This window comes from Cimex lectularius, unplaced genomic scaffold (assembly GCF_000648675.2).
Source record: "Cimex lectularius strain Harlan isolate CLEC.00 unplaced genomic scaffold, Clec_2.1 scaffold45, whole genome shotgun sequence".
In the NCBI taxonomy this organism is placed as follows: Eukaryota; Metazoa; Arthropoda; class Insecta; order Hemiptera; family Cimicidae; genus Cimex; species Cimex lectularius.
Genome location: NW_019392634.1, coordinates 928,408 through 954,142, shown reverse-complemented (window position 1 = coordinate 954,142; position 25,735 = coordinate 928,408). Strand labels below are relative to the sequence as shown.

The window sequence follows — 25,735 nt, the reverse complement described above, 5'->3', positions numbered from 1 at the left end:
TAAGCTACATAGTGTTTTTTGGTAGCTCCAGTTGTTAGTAGAAAATTGTCATTTTAATGATAAATCTAAGCTTTGAATGAATTACCAGCCCATTTACTTTCAGCGTTAGGTACACATCAGAAATGAATTGCTAGTGAACCCACTCGTTTTTTAAAAACTTACAAAAGCCTTACAAATACGAAATTTTGATTCAAAATTCATGTCGACCACAATCCAACAGCCACGTAATGAAGGACAAACGTTCCGACAAATCTAGTCAATCTGAGAGCTCAGCTAAGAAGCCGCAGACGTACAGCCCAGTGTGAAACCATTCCAAGTTGTTGTACACAGGGTGATCCAATCAGGGTTGGTTAGTGATGGTTGTGATAACGATCCAATCACAACTAAACGTATTGCGATCTAAATTTTGTACCTAACCTAACGATCCAATTTTTGAACACTGATTAACTTAAAATCTACTAATAGTTAAATAGTAATACTGCTCAGACTATAATAATGAAAATTTCAAAATTAGATTCCACGTTTTAGTATAAACGATGTAGTCTTGTTTGTTGTCGCAACCCCTCCATCTCGAAGTTTTGCTTTTCTTCGAAAAATTGCTCCCGTAAAAATTATCATGCAGATCTCGCCAGCTACATCCTATGCATATCAACTTGGATAAGTTTGAGAAACCTCGGATTTTTTTAAAAAGTACCTAATTGTGCAATGTCAAAATCGAGACTTTTATCTTTTCCGCAAGCCTCTTACGAAATGTAGTGTTAAATCGAAATCGTTCTTGATTCTTTTGTATGTTTTTTCTTTAAATGGTTCTTTGCAATTTGCTCGGCATTATCCTTTCGAGGTGCAAAGAACGGACTCGATACACGTGAGAGCCCGTGTGAGAGACGTGAGCTCGTCCACGTGGGCTGAGTTTGCTTTCACCGTGGTTTGATTTCGGTATTGTACCGGCCCTTTTGACTTGTCCGACTCCATTTCCCTTTCGTGCAATGCCCTGGAACGGCGGAACAATAAAATATGAGGAAAATTCCATGGATCTATCTTTCTGAAATTCGGACATATGGCTACTTTTAATAAAACTTTCATTAAAGGGGTCTTGATTTACCAATTTCGTATAGATTTGATATGACTTTCGAATATGGCAATAGCAGATCGAGTTGACCTCTGAGAAGAGTTAAACTTATGCAAACGGAACATTTACCAGTGTTAAGATCAATCGTAAGAGGGCAATCCTTATTTGCCAGGGGGGAATCAAGTTAGAGAGCTTGGATAAGCTGGGGCCCGAGGGATTTTTGGCCAGTTCGCTTCAATGGCACAAGGTCATCTTCGAAAACACTCCTCGTGACCCCAAGAACTAGAACGAGTCATGGGTTGACGTCACCCCGGCCGCCCTATCTGCGATTGCCCGGCTCACGGATATCTGGGGTATTTTCTGAGAAAAAAATAATAGAAGAAATAAACGGACTTTCTAGATTCCAAAGCTAGGAGACCAAACAAGAATAGTGAAACGTGTTTCCCATGATGGTGATTAGTTCGTACCTTTTCGGAAGAAAGTTGGGAATATGGCGTTATTGCCCGTGCACTTTCTCACCTACGCTTTTTTTTCTTTCAAGGTGATCGTTCAAATGGATTGGAAAACACCGGAAAAACTCTCTTGTCTGTAAATATGTCAGTTTTTGGGATAGTTTTTAAGGTCTGCCTGATATAGCAATAGTTGTATCATTTCTTCAGAGGGGTAATGACTGACAGTCTATGTTAGTTTTCGCCAGAATATTTTTTTCCAATCATTAATTAATTAAATGAAATATGTTTAATAACAATAATGTCCAGCCAGTGTTCCATTAAGCTCTGTCATTTATGCTCTAAAAGAAAAAAAGGAACATATCCTTCAAGCTTCAGTATTTCTTAAATTATCTCCCCAAGTAATATAAACCGCGTGTTTTCATGGTTTCTGTAGACAGACTTCCGGCGACTTTTATTAATTCAAAGAAGGAAAAAAGACTTCTTTCCGCGGGGAACACCTTGCACCTTAGCCCGATATGGATTCGCCCCCGGCGGAGGTAGGTCGACGGCACAATAAATTATAACTGCCTGGAACAAATCCCGAAGCTGGCGTGGTCGTGACTTTCTATAACAAGAGATGCCACAAGAGTCATCCGAACCGATGCACTTTACACCAACTATAAACTTTCAACTTAACATTTGACCCTTGAAGTAATCGAATCTACCCTTTAGGGGTGTAGACTAGACTACTATCAGTGCTTTAAAAATCAGTGTCAGCACCCTTCCTAAGATCAAAACTATTTTCATACATTAACCTTCTTCTGTATTATAGATTAGGAAGGTATGCTGCCACTTAAAGACCGTAAGATTATAAAAACTTAGTTTGGTCTTTTTCGCCTATCTCAGTTGTTTGCTGTCAAAGTCTAACCTTTTCGAAAGAAAGTTAGAAATATGGTGTCCAGACCTTAGCCACTCCTAGGTGATATATGATATGTCAGACACTTCTAATAAGTTTAGTCGTTTCTGATCACATTCTTTTCTACATATCATCATGGTTTTGGTCCGACAAAGCAAAGGCCCACGTGAATAACCCTTAAGTTTAAGGAATATTTACTCAGTAGTTTGGCTAGTTCAGATCCATTCTTGTTTCCTATTCTACTAGGATTTGTCTTTCTGACTTTAGGCGCTCGGGGTTGTGTTGTGAATTAGCAGTTCGGTCATTTTCCAACCATCGCAGCTCATTATCTTCTTACAGACACTTTATATACAACTTACACACTCCTTGGTGATATGTAAGTTGTTGAATACTTCGCAGAAGTTTGGATGTTTCCATCATATTTGTTTGCTTATTCATCACTGTTCTGTAGTATATGTAAACGTGGAAGATCTGGAAGACGATCATATAATCAGTAGTTCGGTTATTTTTCATCATCATAGTCTGTAGATGCTTGCTGTTTCGCCAACCCCAACGCCTCACTCACTGTAATGATTTTCAAGGTTTTGATCACATACTCAGTCGGTCACTAGCCAATCTTCTGATCTGTCTTGATATGCTGATATGCCGTCAAACCATAGGCCCACCAGGATGATCTGCCATTTGCTGATCTCGTATTCAGTAAAGTCGGTCGTGGCGGTTGCTGGGCTGCAATTCGGTGCACATATGTTAAACTTATGTCAGATAATTCCTCATTAGAGATGGCCAAAGTAGAAACGATATGAGTGTAGACAGATGCAGTAGAGTTTTCAAGTGTCGACCACTGTAACTTAGTAGTTTAACTAAGCTAACTAACTCTTTGCGATCGTTCTTTTCATATCACTATTTTGGTCTGTCACGTCTCAGTAGATTGGTCATGCCCGAACATTTTTATTTTTCATCCTTCCTGTTAAAGTCTTTCAGATGCCGAGCAACTATGTAAGTCCATCACCAAGTCGGTGATTTGGTTGGGTTGAGTTATTCCTGTCTTCTGTTATTCACTGTTTTGTTAATCCTTTTACAAACATGGTTGATCTTCAAAGTTTTGAGCATAAAGCACCTGGTCGTGGGTTTGGTCATTTTCCAATCATCATGGTCTTCTCATCTAGTTGTGTCAATGTTACATTTATTAATTTGTTGAGGAACAGTCAAGAATGAGATAGTTTAGAAAAACACTTTTTTCATTTTCATTTTATTTTTTATTTATTTATTGTTTATTTTTTTGCCGACTTGTTGTACCCTTTTACACAAAACCAGTATCACACCACAAGAATAGCCCTGAGGATGACCCGAGTAAAGGTCGAAACGTTGGCAAAAAATGAAAAAGGTGTTTTTCTAAATTATCTAATTCTTGACCGCTTCTCACGACTTCATCGAATTATGAAACAACAGGTCGCTAAGAAACACACACGTTACATTTATTGTAAGTATTTTTTAATAGCAGTATTTCAAAGAGGCCTGCGTTTTTAGGGTTGCGAAACATGGCAAGTCTTGTTTTTATTCAATTACTTTAAACAGAGTTTGAAAAAAGGGAATTATTGCATTGTACACGTTTGAAGGCCTTACTGTACACATGAACTAACGAAAATTTGTAAATCTCCCGTTCCTGGAACCGTGCAATAAATCCCGAGATGAAACACCGGTTTCGTCCGTCCTTGGACTCTTGGGAACAAAGTGCCCTTCTTCTCTAATTAGACTGACGACTGAAGGGCACGGAAATCCGCTCTACAAAGGTCTCTGCCATTCTTGCTTCACATAGATCGGTAAATATTGCAAAACTACCCAAATGCCGTCCGGTTAAATGCGTGTCCTCCTCGTCTCTAAACGAACCGGAACGGGCTGAGAGTCATAACTACACCAGGCCAAGTTCAAGATTGCTAAATAACGAATCATAAATGTAAATAGACACTAATTGTAAGGAAGAAAAGTAGAAGGGAACATGAAAAGTTACTCATTTTGTAAATGCACATTTCAAAAAAATCTAATCATTCCGTTTTACTACACCTGTGAATAAGAAACTAGCTGATATAACTGCTTAAAAATCGAACCTCAATCTTATTTTTATTTTTTTAGTATTATTTTTTAATGAGGGTTGCAACAGCAGAGTTCATATCAACCTCCGGGGATGCTGTGTTTTTGAAAGAAAGCCCATTTTTAAAATGCAGGGCCGCTGGATTCGAACCCGCGGCCTTTACCGTCTCAATGCTTTAAAATGTTGCGGCCCTCGATACCTCAATTCTACTGTTACTTATAAAATAGATAATTGCAGGAATAAAACCAAAAGCTAGGACAAAATGAATAAACCATTTATGTTTTAGTGATCAATTGACCAAGTTAGTTCTTACAATTGATTTTTTTTTAATGTAAGGTCTTGGTCGAGATAAAAGACATTTGAAAATGGGAAAAGAGGGAAAATTCGAACGGTTGTAGGTTGAGATGGAGAGTCGCTGTCCGAGAGGATCGAAGTCACGATAACTCAAGTGGTAAAGTAGCGGCGTATTTAGCCGAAGGTCGTGGGTTCAATCCCGCTCGTGACTATGACTTTTTTTATCTCTACCAAGACCTTACATAAAAAGAATAATTAATTGAATATAATAAATAATATTCAGGTAGATATGAAAAAGTATTTTGCTTTCTCTGACTTAGATAAAGAAATAAACAAACATATTTTTTATTTAATTGAATTTATGATAAAACAAGAAATTTAGAAAATACATAATCATAAGTTGGTATTGTGGCCAAGGTATTGGTCAAGTTTTTCATGATAAACCTCAAGTATTACATTACGATGCTGATGACGGCGGGGTGACATTTACTATCGAACCAATGGTAAATACCGGTGATTATCGTATTAGGACAATGAAAGATGGCCGGACAGTAAAAACAAAAGATCAGGCTGGTCAGCGCAATATGAGCATACTGTAGCTGTCACTGACGATCGGTATGAAATTGGCATGAAAATAACGACTTTTAAGTATGCATATAAATAATATATATGTTGCCTGGCATGGTTTTAACTATTCGGAGATGTATAGTCCATTGTTTGCAATCACCTTTTACCAGCTTTCAACATATCTATTCTTGCATAAAAATTCCCATGTTTTGAGTTCAAGAACGTTTGAACAGCTGAACAGAAACTTTCAAAGTTTTAGCCATTTGACAAGTTTTGCTATGACCGAAATAAATAGTACAAATGGCTAAAAGGCGTTCCACCAAAGCCGATATAGTGTGATAAATTTTCCTAATCAAATTATTTAATAATTGTTGAGGAGAGCATATTCAGATGCAATCCGCCAAATTCCTTTCGCTGAGTTCGTGCGGGATCCATGTAGCGAACGTTTGAACAAACCCAAGTCTTTGCATGTGGTTTCCAATGGTTTATGGGAAACATTTAACATCTCGATAACCTCAGGAGGTCGTTCACTTCGCGCATCATCTTCAAGAACAAAATTTCCTTCTCTAAATCGAGCAAAACACCGTTGGTCTTTTCGAACATTTATGCATTAGTACCAAACACTGCACACAGATTTTCAGTTGCAACAGTTGCATTGTTCCCTTTTTTGGAATTCATAGATTAAACAATGTCTTAAATAGTTTCATCCGAAGACATGATTAGCTCTTAAATTATTCGATATAACTAAAGAAGTTGAAAACAGAAACTGAGGAGAAATAAAGCCTTTTAATTTAGGGATTAAAAAATGTATTTGTAAACGAAAATAATATAGAAAAACTGTAAATATTGAGCCAATTAATCCTATAAATTGAAAAATGGCAATACTTTCTTGCTAAACCAAACCACGTAGAAACCGTGGAGGACGAGTGGTTGGTTAGGACGTCCGTCGCGTTTTTGCCACGCTAGCGGTCCTGGGTTCGAACCTCAGCACAGCCCATAAAAATTGATAATATTATGAAAAAGGCATTGTAAAGAGGTTTGATCTCTCGTCCGCGACACCCAATGGGTAGTTAAACGTACCTTCCCCTATGAAAGAAATAACTCCCAAGTATTTATGAACTTTGAAACAGGTCCGTGAGGACTTTTTGATTTTCTAAAGATTTTCATGGTACTTTATCCGATATTTCCATTGGCCAACAGAAAAGCGTTGCTCGTGTTGCGATGAAAAGCTGCGTTTCCTCGAATTGTCTCAAAACCCGCTCTTGGGCAATTTGCAACTTGCAACTTGCCGAACAATGAGTTGAAACATGACCAGCCAGATCCCACGCCCTTTCCCAATCTCTGAAGAACTCGTTTCATTTCGTTGAGTGCCCGCTAGAACCATCTGAATTTCGGTTTCATGCTCTGCTCTTTCATAGGATGTGGTAAAGCATTATTGATTATTCATAGGATTTTTAAGTAAAAGGTGAACTGCTGACTGAATGTCTTTAACAATCAGCACATATCACAATGGACAATCCCATCATTTCGATCGAATAGCACGATTTATAAAAAAAAAGTCTTAATGAATTTAAAATCAAGATAAATAGTAGAAAAAATCAAAAGAAGGTGTGCACTACTACAAAACAAAATATACTTCCATCGATTTTTCTTTCTTACTTAAATTTTAATTGGTAATTGTGTAAGAATTTTGGTCACCACTGATCTCATTCCCAAGTACGAATGTTTCGACAATAATTAGGAAAATGTGTCATATTGTAAAATAATTATGAATTATAATTGCATTCGATCCAATCTAATAAAATAATTTATAAAATTAACTGCGCAAAAATTACGTCTGCTATGTCTTTAGAACGTATACAGTCTTTATGTTTCAACTCAAGCGAATGTACATTTCAATCAATACATTTTTACAAATATACAAACGCACACATAGAAGTAGAGGAAAAGAGAAATGAAGACTGCGAGGGGGAGATGGAGGGAAATAAAAAATTCAAATTAGACTAAAAGAGAAAAAGATAGCGAGACAGAAAGACGGAGAGGGAGAGGGGGAGAGAGACAGAGAAAGAGCGAGTAAGAGAGAATGCGTAGCTAATTAATTAGGAGTGAGTGAGATTGACTTTTACAAATATAATTATATTGTTGGTTGATAGATGTAAATTGTAAACAATAGTATGAAGGAGAAAGAGTGAGGTAAAAAAATATAAGATTGATAAAAAAGAAATACATAGAATGCAAGAGAAAGGACTAAAAAACTCGTAATAAAGAATGTTATAGAAAAATAAAAAAGACAGAATAAAACATGCAAAATGAAAAAGTGTGAAAGGAGGAAGAGGGAGGGAGGGAAAATGAGAGGGAGAGAGAGAGAAACAGACAGACAGAATTATAGAGAGTGAGTGATAAAGTGTAAAGAAAATAAGAATGGGAAAGAGTGACGTAAAAACAATTTAAGATTGATAAAAAGAGAGAAGGAAAATGAGGGTAGAGGACATGACATACAGTGATAGAGAAAGAATTAAAAGAACGGATAATAAAAAATTATAGAAAAAGAGAGAAAAAGACAGAACGAAACATGTAAAATGCTAAAAAAGAGAGGAAATNTATATATATATATAGAGAGAGAGAGAGAGAGAGAGAGAGAGAGAGTAAGTGAGTGAGAGAGAGCGACAGAGAGAGAGAAATAGTGAGGAATAGACAGACAGACAAAATGAGAAAGAGAGGTAAAACATAGATAGTTTAAGAAAGAGCTCTTATAAAGGAAAGATAGATACATACAAAACGAGAGGGATAAGTATAATATATGGAGAAAAAACATGAACAGATATTGACATATCAGAGAGAAAAAAATGCCGGATACCAAGAAGATAAAATTAGAAAACAAAATGAGAAAGAACAAGGCAAACAGACACTCAGTATTAGATATAGATAAATAATGATTATTGTAGAAAAAGAACAAGCAATAGAAAGAAAGGAGGGAGATATAGAAGCAAATATTGAAACTTAATATTTTGTGTTCTTAACAAATCCCATTATACGAGAGATTTTCCCTGCACTATACACTTTTTTCAAGACGTTTGTCACTTGTTAATTTTATAGCTTTGCAATAAAATGATTTATCTCATTTTAGTATTTGTTTATAAGCAACATATAATATACCCTCCGCAGGGCGATTTATCTTCATTTGCTCTTTGTACAAACCTACAATTGGCAGAATAACTACAAAATGAAATATCGAATGGAAAATTATAATTATCAGTGGGTGTTTTTCCAGGTGTGTTGACCACGTTTGTTTGATATCCTTGAAAACAATATCACGTTCATTCAGACTGAAAATATTCGATTCAATCTCATTGTACTTTGATACAAAATCAACTGAATAAAACATTAATAACTCTCCTATTAGGTATTAACATTTTATATGGGAAAATTTTAGGTTTAAGATTTTAGTACCAACTTGAAAGTTTGAAAGTAAAGTTTGCCAGTCTTAAACTTCTAGACATGTTAGTACACTCTCAACTTTCAACTGCGGGCAAAGGTTGTTTCTTGGTGGAATGAAAGCAAGGTGGTTTCTACGAATGGAACTGTTTATAAAACCAGTCGCGGTTTCAGTTCATTATTAATACACAATAATGATTTTCCACTTTCTTTTGAAATCCAGGCATCATTGGTTGTTCGTGTTATATTTCACATGAAGACCGGTCTTCCCTTTCGCTCTTCTATCTCCGTCCTTGTACTTCGGCAGAGGAGAGCTTCGTTAACCTCAATACCAAGGATAAACATGTAGAATGTTGTTTATTGGCCCCATCATTTTAAGGAATCTCAGTTTTAAAATGTCTGCAATTATTGGCTTGCGGGCTCTCGTCGTGTGATAACCGCCGTTCAGACCTCTCATAACTGTCAATTAGCACATTAAAAACGAAAGCAAAGCACCTTTCGGTTTTCTCTTTATTAATAATCGTCTTTTAAAAACCAGTAAAAGAAAATAATATAAATATTGGGTGAATGATGAATATTGAAAATGCAACTGGTAAATTTTGAGCATTTTCTCCATAGCATCAATCTTATTTTCGAAACTTTACATTAGAAAGTAATTGAGTGAAATTTAAAAATAAATTAACGAAACACATTATTTAAATCTCTTGCACCAGAACAGAGAAAGATTGTCTAATTAAGAAAATTAGAATCAAACCAACCTCAGCAGGGATTAAAAGATAAAATTTACATAATCAACATTAAAATAACATATCTTTTCTACATGATGAACGTTCAAGACAGTGGTTACGCTGAGAAAACAACTTATGTTACAAATGAAAAACCTATCTTAATTTTTTACAAGCAATTACAAAGTGTGAAAATTCAATTTTGCAGTTAGTTTTATCGTGAATTTCTGGAATCGAATAATTTTTTTGTAAGGAAGGAAAGGACTGGAGGTGTGGTCACGATGATTGATGAGATATGCAGATAATTAGAAAGAATGTGTACGTAGAAATGTAGTAATGATTACGCGAGCCGAAACGTGCCCGGTCAAAAAGAAAATAGCCGTCTCGAGCGGACCCAGGGAGCAGCCAGTTGGGGAAAAATAAATTTAAAAAGACAGAAACTAATAACTATTTAATAAATTATGTTAGAAACCATAAGTTTCGGCACTGTAGGTACATGTGCACATTTTTCAACGTTCTAAATTATTATTAATAGTTTTAAAGTCCTGAAGAAATATATACAATTATAATATTACGTTAATATCAATTGTTTGCCCCAATAAAAAAGTTTTTGGTTCAAACAGATGAATGTAAAATCCTCGCAGGAAGTAGACCGTTTTTTAAGTCGTATGCTAGTTTAGTCAACTTAGGTTCGCATGTCTTTTCCTCTTGGGCCCGTAATATCGAAAGGAAATGGGTTTTTATACGATCAAAACTCCTGAACAAATTTTTCTTGTTTTTTGAGGTATGTCTGACGAAATGAATTTCGGGCGTTTCCAATCATTTTGTCCGCCTGTCCTCGCTATTTAGCGCAGGTTTCGTAACTTATAGCTGCCATTATTCAACTTCCACCAGACACCCAACCCTGAACATGTTGAATGCCTAAAATGCGTTTGTCAGACTAAAATCTTAAATCGGAAACGACACCTAAGTACAAATCCGAAGTTAGGGTTTTTAACACAGTTGAACAGAAACAACGTGCTTATTTTTCAGTTTCAAGTCTGTTCTAGGTAGTCATTTTCACTTAATTTTGATTTGCAAATTTCTCAATTAATAGATTTATTATATAATTATCTGCTTAATAAAAACAATTTTGGTCCAAATAAAAGAGTGTAAATCATCACAAAGGCATACAAGAACTGGAGGGTCTTCCAAGGATCAGAGTTGGGTCCTACTTTGTTATCTGTATAAATGGCCCGCGTAAGAGTGTCTTTTTTAAATTAACTTTTCCCCTGATTGTTTAAATACAAAATTATATGGTAACTGCTTAGAACTGTCGACCGTCACATCATCTTTAAAGTAATTTTTCTACTAATCTAATTGTCCTGAGGTCCTCCAACGGTCAGTGTTGGGTCCTACTCTGTTATCTTTATAAATGACCTATGTATTATTACAATATTATATCGATAAATGCTTGGTTCTATCGATCTTCACTCACTTCTGAAAGTAATTTTTCACAATTTTCAACTATTTTAATTGCCAGGATATTTAAGTCATTAAGTACATTCAAGAATAACTTTATTAGGAGGGCAAATATTTTCTTGCATTGATTTTGTTGAATTATCCGTCCAATAGAAATAATTTGTCCAAATAACCGTGTAAATGTCCAAAAACATATGTAAATCATCAAAATGGCACAAAAAATCTTGTGCCCTCCAAGGATCGGTGTTGGGTCCTACTTTGTTATTTTTTATAAATGACCTGTTTAAGGGGATTTCTTTTTTTTTAAATTAACCTTTTCTCTGATGTTTTAAATAAAATTTACATCAATAACTGCTTGGAGCTACCGACCATCACTTCATCCTTAAATTGATATTTCAAAATTTTCTACCAATTAAATTGCCGATATATTAAGACTTTGAGTTAAGTATAACATCAATAAGAAAGCAAATATTTTCATACTTTGGTACAACTAACTAATAATATTTCACAAACATGAACATTTCGATATCTTGGGCAACAGTTACACTATCAATGTTAAAAAATTTACTTTCGACTTTGCACCAGCATTAAAATAACTCTCATGAATCTGCGTTTATGAGGTTCATAAAGTAGTATTCAGAAGTTTACGTGATGAACTGGTGGACGTCGAGGTGACGGGTTCAACGATTTATTGTCCTTAATCATCGGGGATGAGAGGGGCGGGATGCTTTTATGTGGTGCTTATGCTTAAACTCGCAAACATCTCCCTGGTGTTACCATGTAACCATTCTTTTCTCTTTTACACAATGGCCTAATTTTCAATTCGACTGTAATCAATTTATAAATAACTTGACATTTTGAACACAATGCAAATAATTTAAAGGAAATTATTTTTATATTAAGTAGAAAATTGAAAGCGCAAAGGCCGATTTGTAGGATCAGGTTTCACTCCAAACATGGAAAACAATTGTGACGAAAATTTCGTCCTTTATTCAGCAGTGATTTCAAAGAAGGTAAGAATAAATAGGAGATGAAATCTGACGAAAGAGCTTGTTTTTGGTAACATTTGTCCAAAGACATTTAAAGCCGTGTTTAATAATTTCTATTTCATTAATTTAATATATTTATTACAACCTGTAATCTTATTTACGGTATGTAATGAGTTGAAATTACAAATGACATGGATCATTGTCGTGAGGGGAGCTAACAACCTTTATTATTATACTAGGTCGCGTGGCCATCTCCTCTTCAATCGTCTGGTAGGATTATAGGGGTGGTTTCTATTGGAACAAGATTGGGTAACTCCATTGGGGTGAGAGTGGGTTTATTGTGGAAAACGTTCTGTGAATTATTTTTTTGCAATGAGAGATTTTTTGCGCGAGAAGGATTTTGAGGTCACTGTAAAGAGTGATGTTGGGGGCGCAGTAACAAGCATTCACTAATCTTCACTAAGATTCTGAGGACATTGGATTGTAAGGAACACTTGGAAGTTGGAAGATTTAGCGGTGTTCCATAGCTTAAGTCCGTACGTCCAAAATAGGTTATAATATTTTCTTGTAGACTGTTTATTTTTGTTGAAACTTTAGATTTGCGTGACAGTAGAGTGGTCAAAAACGTTGACTTAGTGCCTGTCGTTTTAACCGTGCATTGGTTCCAGGTGTCTACTTGTAACCCAGGGTAGCGGACTGAGTCTGTTTTTGGGATGGGAGTATAATTGAGGATTACCGTATAAGGGGTTTTGCTTCAAACAATGAATGATATATCGGTGCTTTTGCTTTCATTGAGTTTCAGATGCTATTTGCAGGACATGTTCCTGGAGGTCCAACGAAGCACTTGTGGGATCGGGATCATAGAAGAGCACACCTGTGGCAAAGGATAAGAGAATGGTGAAGTCGGTAGCTTCGGTGTAGAGTAGGTAAAGAGGATCGGTCCACTATGCTGTCCAGAAGGTACTCACTCCTCCCAGAGGACAATAGTCGGGGTAGGCCGATCCTTGGACTCTGAACAATAGTTCGGTTAGGAAGGAACGACGATTCGATAGAGTATATTAGGAAGGATGCACTTGTAAAAGAAGCCTTCATGCCACACGCTGTCAACAGCTTGTGTCACGTCAAGAAAAGCTCCTTATTTTCACAGCATTCTTTGCCCACTAGTGGAGTGTTAAGGTCGAAAGCCAACTGATGGGCTAGGAGAAGGTTGGAAGATTTGAGTGTCGGGATTAATCGTTTAAGAAGTATCTTCTCGAATACTTTTGAGAAGAGAGGGAGTGACCGATTGGACGGTAGGAAGAAGCATTTCGGGAGGGTTTACAACTGGAAGCTGGGTAAAACCCAGTAAAATTCTCTTTATCTAAAGAAATCGATTCAGGGGTTCGATTTCTCGAAGATTAAATCGGCAGAGTCGTTGAATATGTTTAAATAAGTCGACATTTCAACACATATTGCTCATTTAATAGGAGCGATTGCGACACCTCAAATTTTCTAGTTTCTTTCACCGCTAGGCCAAATACCACTCAAATACCTCATCCTCTGGTCAAGTCCTTCTACTAATTCCGGATAATTTCTATTTTGCACTGGGTTTTTCTGGATTTCTCCCTGGGTCACGAGCGGTGAAGGTTGAGTAGGAAGAAGAAGCTATCTCTCTTATTTAAGCTTATTTAACCAGGAAGGAAGTTTCAATTAAGCCGGTGATTATTAATGCAAGGGTCTTCACTGAGCATCCTTTTTTTCAAGTTTTCGTTATTTCTTAATTGGTTAATTAGTCGGCTGCACTCGCCGGGAGGATCAGTTTGGCAAACCAAATGCGGATTTCTTTTTACTTTCGGATGCGACTAATTTGCTATTCCTGAACTATTAGCAATTTTCAAAGTTTTATTTACCAAATTTATGTTGTATGTCACTCATAAACTGGGCAAATGCGCGGATAAGTGATGTATTTAAAGTAATAGTAAATCCTGCCATAAGGAGGCCTTACCGCCAAATTGGATGTCGCAGACGATAGGTCAAACATCCTTATAATTCACTATTTTTCGTGGTCCGCTTGACAAATTAATAACATTCAATTAATTAAGGTTTTAAGTTGAGATAAAAAGTCAGTGTCACGAGCGGGATTCGAATTTTTATCTCAACTTAAAAACCAAAAATAGTGAATTTAATTGATTAAAATGAAGTACACCTCACTAAAGCTCTCCGTGGCCGTCTCATTTGTCGCCGAGAATCCAATCCGATTACACGACATTTGAAAAATGGCAAAAAGGAGGGAAAATTCAAAAGGTGGGGTTGAGATGGAAAGTTAGTGCCCGAGGGGATCGAAGTCACGATAGCTCAAGTGGTAGAGTAGCGGCGTATCAAGCCGAAGGTCGTGGGTTCGAATCCCGCTCGTGACACTGATTTTTTATCTCAACTTAAAAACCATAATTAATTGAACCTCCTTACAATATTTAATTTTTCAAATTGCTGTCAATTACAATTTAATTAGCTATGCCGGCCTTCGAACTCTGATCTCCCCGCGTCTAGGATAACAAACAGGTCTGGCTAATAGCTCTGCCAAAGCCAAAAAATATTAAAAAATCTCTGAACTCTTAGCAAGGTAAATAACGAGGCGGACGCCCTTCCTACTCGGCCACCGCCGTCCTGATATGATGAGTTAATAAATTTTGTATTCAATAAATGTTATTCAGTCGAATGAAAAGTATATACTTTATAAAAAATTGAATTACTGATAATTAATACCGATTTACATAAGCTCAAATCTGCACATGTGCATAATACGTACGTGGACAGAGTTGAGCCTACTTCTCGTAGCCCACCGGCAATTACATCTTTTGTAATTTACAATAAATCACCCACCTCGGATGTTGGTAGACTAGGGTCAGCCTGGTCTTATCAGTCCAGCTATCTAGGTTGGGCTCCAGTGGCTATCTACACCTAGGTCATTTCAGTTCCCAACGTCTTCACTGTAACTCTTAAATACATTCTTTCCTATTTCCATACTATGCCCAACTTAGAATGGTGAAGTAAGCGATCACCCTTTACACCTTTTATTATTTAATTTTCTCTACTTTTTATTATGTAATTAATTAAAATGAGCTTCGAGTGGGTACTTAATATTCCTCCATGGTCCCTCTCACACAATTCATTTACGCTAATAAATACATTCACTTTCAACACACAGGGGACCCAAAAATATCAATGCAATAAAACAACCATGTTTCCTTCAATACGAATAATCATTAAGGAATTAATTAAATCATTAAGGAATTTTTAAAATGAAAATGTTTACTTAGAACACACTTGTAAACTTAAAAATAGCACGTTGTTTGTGTTCAACTGTGTTAAAACCAGCTGAAAAAACTTTAATTTTTTATTTGGGACTTTTCTGGCCATCCTGGTCTGCTTGAGGTATTAATCTGAGACGCATTTTAAAGATTCAACGGTTTGTGGTGACTTTCTGGTGGAAGATGGATAATGGGAGCTGCAAGTCTGTGTTAAAAAGCGAGGATTAGCGGACCAAAATGGAAACAACCAAACTACTGGTTCATCAGTCGGCCCTCAAAAAAAAATTTCGTCTTAGATTTTAAACTTGTTTTGGGATTAAACGTCGTGAGACCCTTTGGGCATTAGAAGGCATGTGGATTAAAACATCAGGACTATGTTTGCTCACACAGGTGAAGTGGGTGAAAGAAAAGTAGAGAATCCATAAGATAAGGAAACTTCACTCTTCATGGCTCATTCAGAAGTCAAGTCTCGACATGCTTGTCTTGGCATTCGCCAAATAGCATGCCTATGCATCCACACATGCAGGGTTCGTACAACCCGCCAATTTGTGCGGAAACAGAGAATACGTATTGCCAGTGCCGTGTGAGTCCTCAATGTACTACCAATCGTGATGGAGAGCAGTGAAACTGTCATTGCTGCAGCTGCTGTTACTTTTTTGTGTAGTGGTTGACAAACACAGTTACAGAGTACTGTTGCCCCATCTTTCTTTCCATCCGTTCCCACGCATCGAAAACCTCGTTCCGACTTTTGTTATTCGGAAGAGAAGTGTTCCAATTATTGGTTCAGCTTGGTTCAGATCGAGGAACCCCAAAACTCCATGTTGGGCTATTCCTAACTGACAGAAACAACTCTACGATGTTCTTTCATGAAAACATCTATACTACTTAGGAATCTTTTATTATTAAAAAATAAATAGCAGTGTTGATTGGTGATTACAGTTGATATCCGTACAGTACCGTTGATTCCCGAATGTTTGGATGCTTCGAGTTCGGCGTCTTGACTACTTCACGAAAATTTGTGCACTTTGAAGCAGATAGGGAATTTGTCATTGCCAAAAAGCAATGAGGGAGCACCGAATAATGTTGATCGGCGAATAACCGAGCACCCTCCCCATTAGTCGGAAATCGGTGAGCAAAGGCTCGGCATTCGACAGTCCCGCAAATCTGAGCCACCTTTAGCCAATAAAAATAAAAGAACTGAGTTCCTCATAAAAGTAGAAATGAAGTGAGGTTGGCCTCAATGTAGATAACACACTTTGATAGGCTATAAATAGGTATATAATTTTTTCTGTGAGGTAGTCTGAAACCTTTAACTTTTCTTTCGAGTTCTCTTAAGTTTTACATTTATATATTACATTGATAGGCTAATTGTTGTGGTGGGACATGGAACTTTTTCGGTTAAGTTTTTCTTGGGATTCATATTACCCTGATTTATTAACAGTTCATCTATTTGAATTTCTATCGTACTCTAGTTTCTTTGTTGACCAGTAAATTTCTTTGAAGACAGACTCAGTTCCAACATTGGCAATTTGATTTGTTCTGATTGACTTTGTAGTAATAATTAAATTTGTTTTTTCATTCAGACCATGCCACAATCCAGATTATTAGTGATTATTGTTTTTCATTAAAATTAAAATATTTTCTGGAAAAATCTCGGCTCAGGATTTTTTTTAACCACCCTCAAAAAAGGCCAGCAAATAAGAAAAATTAAGCTGTTTTGATAATTTTAAACAATCATTTTTACATTTTGAAGGAAATATTAGTGTATATTGCAAGTCTTGTTACATAAGCTGACAAATTTGAAAAATTATGTTTTTCATTAAGAACTAGAATTTGTATTAGATCTCACAATTGTACATCACCTTGAATATTTACAATTTAATAATATACTACAATTTGTATAATGATCGGTCAAAACATATTTATTTATTTAAGTTGAAAGGGGGTGAAAGGTGTTTTTATTCCGTTTGTAAGTCAAAGTGAAAAAAATTACAATTTTATAGTTAGCAGTACTTATTATATTTTAAATATTTTAAAAAGAGGAAAGGGAAAAATCCTTTACGCACAAATGGTACACCTACACGGACAAGACAATAGTTGAATAATTGGTAGGATAGGTCTGCAGCAAAAGATCTTTTTAAATATTGATAAACAGAAACCATAAGAGGATTAAAAATACTGTGAAAGTGGTTTTCACACTATCAGAAAATTGAGTTTTTTAATCTTCAACTGTAAGGTCTTTCTTTGCAACGATTATCCGCCCATTGCCATCCGTTTTTTATATATTTACTTTCTACAATTTACTGGAAAACCGAAGTTAAAAAGCCTACAAGAACTTTCTCTCCATGTATCTGTAATTTAATTATTACGAGATCAGATTCAAGACATAACCGTCCGTTACGTCATCGAATATAAAGATTGCAGAAAAAGTCAATTCGGTCTAATTGGAAAACGTATACGGAATGAAAGATGAAAACCTGCCAAGTTGAGGGGTTTTGAAAGCCGATGGATATGCAGTTTGATGAAGAATTTCCTTACCTATGAAGACACCGATTGGAGGTGACCGCATCTTCGCATTGGCTGAAACAAAAGAATAACGATTAAAAAATAATTCTTGACTTCAGAAAAAATAATATAAATTTCAATACATACAACAGATACATGAAAAAATTTACTGGACTTTATTAGGCCAAATAAGTTTTTGTAGATGATGGATCGAAAAAACCAAAACATTTTGAAATTTTTTTTCAAACCGTTATATTCAAATAGATTGAAGATTGTAGAAAAAATATCTTAACTAAAGCCTCAATAATAATTACTGTTTTCAGTCTACTATTGAAAGCAAGAATTAGACAGATTTGAATAGGACAATTAGTATAAAAAAAGTTCAATTTGTTTCACAATCGCAATAGTCAAATTTAAAATAAAAAATTTCTTCTTCTGCCCGGGAACCTTTGCCAATTAGCGATGTGACGAACTGAATAAAGACGAGACGAACGTGGGAGCGCGAAGAGGATGAAAAGAAAAGGGTAGAAAGTGCTACAGGCTATTCAGCATCGGTAGTACTGCGTTCACCTTGACCCATTTCACCTCGCTCCGAGCCACTGCTGCAGAATTTCACTGTCCCGATCTTCCTCTTTTTAAGAGGCCGTTTACTATTTCGTCCTTCATATTTGCAATTTTATGATGATGCAACGTACGATCAATGAAAACGTTTTCGTGAAGGTACGGAACATAAGTACACTGATGAAACTCGATGGTTGTCTATCAATGTTTATTTTTAATTTGTGGGAGTTTGTGAGGCTACTTTATTGAATGATATGTAGAGTTGATGTTGCAGATTGTAATCACATAAAAGTCAAACAATTTCTCTCTCACTCACTCTCTCTCTCTCTCTTCCTTCCTTCCTCTATCTCACATACACACACCATCTATCTCTATCTCTTTTTCTTTCCATCACTCTTCCACTCTCTCTCTATTTTTCTCTTTGTCACTCTCTCCCACCCTCTCCCAAACCATATATAATATATGCACATCTATCTATCTCTATCTATCTGTCTCTCGCTTCTTCTTTCTGCACATATTTCACAGCATCTATCTCTTCAGTTCAATATTTTTGTCTCTCTCCCACTCTCTCTTCTCTCTGTCTATCCCAATTAATCTCCTTCCCTTTCTATTTCACTTTCTTTCTCTCTCTCTCTCTCTCTCTCTCTCTCTCTCTCTCTCTCTCTCTCTCTCTCCCTCCCTCCCTCCCTCCCTCCTTCTCTGTGCAATCTTTTTCTGTCTCAATCTCTCATCTATCTTTTTGCCTCTCTCCCTCTCTTTCTCTCTATCTATCTACTTCTCTCTTTCTCCCTCTCGGACTTTCTCTTTATCCCCTCTCTTTCTCTCTCTCTCTCTTTCTCCTTCTCTCTAGTAGATTTTAATCACATAAAAAGACAAACACACTCATAAACAATTTCTTATTCTCTCCAACTATTTCTTTGTCTCATATATCTAACTATCTGTCTGTCTATCTATCTATTACTCTCCTTCTCTTTGTACATTTGTTGTTTTGACTTTTCCTCTCTCTATCTCTCGCATCTATTTATCCCCCTCCTTCTATCTATGTACCCCGTCCCACCGACATAATGTAAGTGTTCTTTAGCAGCCTTTGTTGACTTTAATGTACATAGGTGTTTTATAATAAAAGCAAGTCATGTATTTACTTTGGCGTAGGAGGTGCAATATGTCCCCTCATCTATCGAGCTTTCTTTTTGTTTTCATGACATTAGACAGTTCCAAATGCAATGTTGAGATGTGCTTTATACGATTTCTTCGACCAATTTCCCACCAGTCTGGACCAAAAGTCCGTACGTAAATCTTACAGTCACTTTTCCTCCAGTGTTTTCAACCACATGTCCAAGTCATAATGGTACCGAATTGATAAACGTGTGAGCATAAAGGATGTGAAATGAAAAGGGTAGAAAGCAACATGGCCTATGTTCCTTGAGGTTTCAAGACAAAAAGATAAAAGACAAAGGTATTTTCCACACCTTCGCAGTGTGGTTTAAGACTTCACTCTTATGTACTAAAATAGACACATTTATTTCGTTTTCTAAACGAGTTCTTAAAACACTTTTTAACCATTTGTCTTCAGGCGATCATCCCACATGGCGGTCCAATTTACATACCAAAACGAGTTTTGCGTATATCTTTATTGCTTTATTTTCACTTATTAGCATGAATAATAGGGTAACTAATCCAGGAAAAATTACAACCCAATAAATTTTAATAAATTATTTATTGCGAATGTACAAGTTATTATTGAAAACTTTGCCCATTGAATTCACTTCATATTAATTGGTTCTTCTGTGGTAAGTAGGTCGTTATCGAAGTCAATTTAGTGTTGAACCTTGTACATATTTCAGCCAACGTTGAAACATTTTCGCAAAACCGAATGTTTGTCGCTTTGTGCTGAAACAATCGCTTTTCATTTCAGCTCAGCGATCGGGTTAATTGTCCGACTGCTTTCGAGCCGACTCACTTTCCCAGGTGGACGTCCATGGTATTTATCCGAATCAACAATTCACATTCGAGCGGCCAAGGCTTCTCGTGAAGAGCGGCTCGTTAAGTCTTTAACGCTTTTTAAAAAGCACGAGCTGACGGATTCTTATGTCTTACCTATATCGCGACCCTGACATTTTTCACCTTGGGGTGACATCCGCTTTTCCCACAGAATGTCAGAGTGGTCAGTTTTTCAAGGTTGGGTAACTATCGACTGGGAGAGTATGAAAGTAACACTCTAGTCCCTGGTGATTTACCGCTTTAGGGTGGTGGCACATAACAAAACCAATTATGAATGAAAATTCAAATACTTTTTTGGAGTCTGTGAGACCTCACCCGTTCTTCCTTCGCCAAAATTTGCTTGCGATGTATAACTTGGTGTATTTTTCCATTTAATTTTTAGAAATTATACACATTGGTGAATTATTAATTATTAATTTTGTATGCTCTCTATAAAACGATTATTTCTGCATATTACCATGCAATTCCAGTCTTTGTTTATCAAGATTGTTTTTATATATTCAAAATTCTACTATTCATCATCATCAAACATTGCACAAGTATACAAAATTTCATTGAATTTGATCTAGGGGTTCCGGATTAAATAGTACCAAAATAAAGCCAATTTCTCAATTAGATAAAGTTTGAAAAAGTAATCAAGTCTCGCCGATAGTTCCGCTTTCGTCAAAATTTCATAATGATGTATAACAATGTATAATCTTTCAATTTAATTTATAAAAATAATAAAACATTATTGACTTAATTTTTACGTTCTCTACAGAGACGGGTTTCTTGATCTACAGATTTCTTCCGGCGTTTTTACCAAGGATTTCCTTTCTTTTAAAAGTGGAAACATTTTCCTTACATATTTTCTAGTACTCAAAATCATAATCAAACATTGCACAAGTGCGTAAAATTTCTTTGAATTTTATCAAAAAGTTCTGGAGATAATGGTACCGAAATGAGGCCGAAATGTATGCACGTATCTAATAAGAATCAATTTATTTTCTTATACATTTTTTACAAATAATGACTTAATGATGATTTCAATGAGCCTTTTCCACCTTTTTTTAACTTTTTGTAATCGCTATAACATTAAATAATGTTTGCGTGTATAACTAACACTATACAGGGTGTCCTTTTTAGATGGCCCGGCTGAATTTCTCTTGTCGCTATAAAAAAATGCATGTTTGGTGTTTTTTTGTCTAGTTTCAAATTTTCACCTTTTTTGGAGAAAAATTATACAAGGTAACTCAGGCCTCATTTGAAGTACGACCCTACATCCTGACACATCATTTTGAAGTAAGGTTTACGCATTGCATTTTAAATTGGTCAAAAAATGACGAAGTTATGGCAAAGAGAAACCGGCAGCGTAATTTCGACGAGGAGCAAAATATTTTCCTAAATTTCCTGAATGGGAAGTTAGTGACCGAGGGGATCGAAGTCACGATAACTCAACTGGTAGAGTAGCGGCGTATCAAGCCGAAGGTCGTGGGTTCGAATCCCGCTCGTGCCATTGACTTTTTTATCTTAACTTAAAACCTTAATTAATTGAAAGATATTAATTGGTCAAGCGGACCACGAAAAATAGTGAATTTTCCTGAATATTCGTGAAAATCCGAATTCTTTTCTCTGAAATGTTGGAAGGGTTTTTCAAAAAAATAAAATCAGAGATAAACTCCGGACTGACAATTTTAAGCCGTATCGCACTCATCTTGGCATGGACTTCGGGACTCTGATTATGACAGGAAAAATTATACAGGGTACCTCAGGCCCACTTCAACTTGAAAATTTCAAATAAGACCCCTATCCATCCTGACATATCATTTTAAAGGAAGTTTCACGCTGAAAACAATGGAAACACTTCACAATTATGTGCCAGGACGTACAGGATCCCATTTGAAAATTTGATGAACTGGACCTTTATCCTTTATAAATTTTCTCCAAAAAAAGGAAAAAATTTGAAACTAGATTAAAAAATATTAAAAGCGTATTTTCGTTATTGGTTCAAGAGAAATTAAGCCGGGCTATCTAAAAAGGATACCCTGTATAGAAGTAAGTACAGTACTTCACATTTCACAAATTATAAATAAAACTTTAAAATTTGACCAAGAAGAGTATAACAAAAAGTAGAAGAATCGGAAGCCTTTAAAATTAAAAAAAAAATCGATATCTGAACCATAACTTTGTTTAAGCAAATTTCCAAAATTCAATTGCATTTGGCCAAGGGGTTCGAAAAATAATGGTCCATTAAATAACTAGCTGATAGAAAAAGGTTGGACAGTAAAAATCCTGGTTAAAATGGATAGATTTTTTATATTTTTAGAATTTAACTTATTGTTGGTACCACGATTGTACCACTACATATCCAATTTTTAGTGTTTAATTATAAAATTATAAAAGCCTGATAAAATTTACCCAAGCATGCATCAAAACGTTAGGTTTTCATCGAAAACCGACTGTTGCTTAACCGAATAATCCCAATGCTAAACATTGTCGGAACTCGATCGTCCAGTCATGATTATGATCAATTATTTTCGATGAATCACCGGGTAACAAGGCGGCTATTAACTGGCCGATAGGGAAACCGAGTCCTCGCGAGGGCCGAGACAAAGGAGATGAAGGGTCAACAGACGATCGATGGGTGAGAGTCACGGATCCGGGGAAAGTCGGAATCGAAAGTCAAAAACGGAAGTTTCGTCTGCCGAGGGGTTGCACCGGTTTTATGCATAAATTTCAACACGAGTATACTATTTCAAAATCCAAAAAGAAAAATCGTCCGAAAAAAAGCAAGAAATGTTGACGTTGTCGTGTGTTTTCCCACCTACTTGGACACTGGAGCGTGCTAGACGAGTCAACCGAAACGCGGCAGCGTTTGAAATATTTTCATTCTTCACTGCTATCAAAACAAGACCCACCCGATTCGCTGAAAGACTCCCATTGTTCTTAAAACAACAAAAGTCACCTCTGACTAGAAATCTTAACTCTCCCACTAATTCACGTAACTATATTGACATTATAGAGATCGACGTCTTATGCTGAGAGTTTTTTCTGAACCCTGAGCTGATCAATAATAAGAAAACTGGTTGCAAAAATTGTCATCCATCATTATTATTGGACATAAGTATTTACACCCACACCTCATAATTACGTCACTCCTTCCTTAAATTCTAGGAGCTCAGTTTATATTGCTAAGAAATTAATATTACATCAGTGTTATTGACCATCAAATTTTGTGTTTAAGATTGACAGTATATCGGGGTTCTGGTCAGTTAGCTATGATATATTTATCAATTGCCAAGCATTTGATCCATAATTGACCATCCACCAGGGTAATTCTGCAGTCATCGGAAGTATACTTGCATGTACTTTTATCCATTGACTAATCATTGTCTCTTTTGTAATTTATGCATCCACAATCCTTTCTGAATTAAGAAATTAATAGCTCCAATAAACATAATTCGTTGCATATTCCAAATTTAATGCTATTGTCTTATCTGCTCTAAGGATTGGATAAAATTAACAAGAATAAGGTGACTATTAGCCTGAAATATAGCATAGCTGGTCCTTGTAATATGTTATTGGTTGTCATAAGCAGACAACCAAGTAGCACCTGATCTAACAGATCTTAATTATCCTAACTCTAATTGTATGATTGCTGATAAGCTCAAATCTGCGAAAGTATGTAATTAGCGGTATACATAAATTCGGGTACAGAGTTGGGCCTATTACTTTTCCTAGTCCATAAGTAAATACAGAATTTAACAAAATAATGTAAATTTGGATTTAAATAACGCAAAATAATCAATGAATAACGTAATTTGTTATGCTAACTAATAAATAATACAGCTTAGATTATATTTTCATTCCTATCAACATTCAAGAGCAATGTTGATAGGTGGACCTCGGAGGATCTGATTCATAGAAGAGAGCTCATCCTCACCCGATTAAGAATAGGCCATGCGGAGTTGTCACAGGGACTTTTTTCGAGCCAAAGCCCGCGTATGGATCCGTCATGAAGATAAAGGTTGATAAATCCCACCATTTCCAAGGTGTATTCCGTATCCATACAGAGAGGGTCTAGGAATGCCACCCGACATGAAAATTATGCTTAAGCGCGGGAGCAACTGTTCGGATCCCCTGTTCCGATTTTTGGACGATTGTATGTATATGTACTCATAGTTCTGTGTACGTAACATGTGTGGAGAGTACATGGTTTAGAGAGCCTGATGGCGGAATGTTGAGTACCCCATCGACCCTCAATTTGATTATTTATATAATAATTGTCAAGGATAATGAAGGAATATCGAGTACTCCACCGCCATAGCTGAATGAACGGAATCTAGGAGCAGATTGAGTTGGGGCTGAAATGACCTAGCTATTGATAGCCCATGGAGCCCAATTTCGGTGGATGGATGTATAAGACCGAGGTCTTACATCCGGGGTAATTCAGTGCTAATTTTAAAAAAAGCTGGAATTGCCTGTGGAGAGCAAGAGTGATAGGCTCAGATCTGTGCAAGCGTGTATTTATGTACACGCGTGTGCAGATTTGAGCTTATATAAATCGGTAATCAGTAAAACCTAAGAAAAATTACTTTTGTTAATTAAACTTTAATTTATTAAACCTTCGTTAATAACAAACATAATTACTTTTAGCAATCTATTATGGGGCACCCATCTTACCCAGTACAAGCGAATCTGCTGAAATACCTAAATTGCTGTAACTGTTAATATTTGCCACAAAAAAATTCTGTCTAGATGTGGTTTATAACGAAGATTTATATATGCATCATGGCACTATGTATGTCATGGGTTATTTTCCCGCATTTTCCTCCTTGAAAACAATGAAAATTCCCTGTTGTTTAATAATTTGGATCTTGCCAACGCTAACAAGGAGATATCCGATTTTAATTATTTTCCTTTGTTGGAAGATTAGAAAAGTCGTACTGAAACTCCCGCCTTGATTAACGTTCCCTCTAGCCAGAAACAAGGCCAGCGGTTCATCATAAAAAGCATATTTACAATTGAGATTCAGTGAAAACTAGAATAATCGTAAATATAGAGGTTGATATCGCTTTCACGCTGATCCCGAGGATGAAAGCCGTAAGAATTGGGTCAAGAAGGTGAATATGCTAGGGACACGGTCGATCAAGGGCCGGCATAGCCGCGAATCCGCGATTAAGCACGATGCGTTCGAAAGTCGCGTTGCGCAACCGGGTGAAATGTTCCATTTTTAAGTGGACGACTCTATTTCGAGGGTTGAATAATCTCTCCTCGCCACCGCAAGTTTTTGAATCACGGAATTTTCGCCCGGAGATGTCATGATGCGCCCCTTCCGGGTGGTTGGCCCGATCATCCCGCCGGTTTCACAAGTAGGGCCGGCGATGGAATAGTTGAGAAAAAAGAATTATCACGCGATGATTTCT

At 36.3% G+C, this 25,735-nt stretch overlaps 1 protein-coding gene across 1 annotated transcript in view; it reads right to left on the bottom strand.

Moving 5' to 3' along the window:
• LOC106662856 (mucin-3A) overlaps positions 1-25,735 on the bottom strand; it is a 97,445-nt gene that overhangs the window by 29,555 nt on the left and 42,155 nt on the right. Inside the window, exon 2 of the mRNA XM_014387263.2 lies at positions 17,802-17,843. Coding sequence (XP_014242749.1) covers positions 17,802-17,832 — 31 coding nt within the window. The 5' untranslated portion in view covers positions 17,833-17,843. The remainder of the gene's footprint in view (positions 1-17,801; positions 17,844-25,735) is intronic.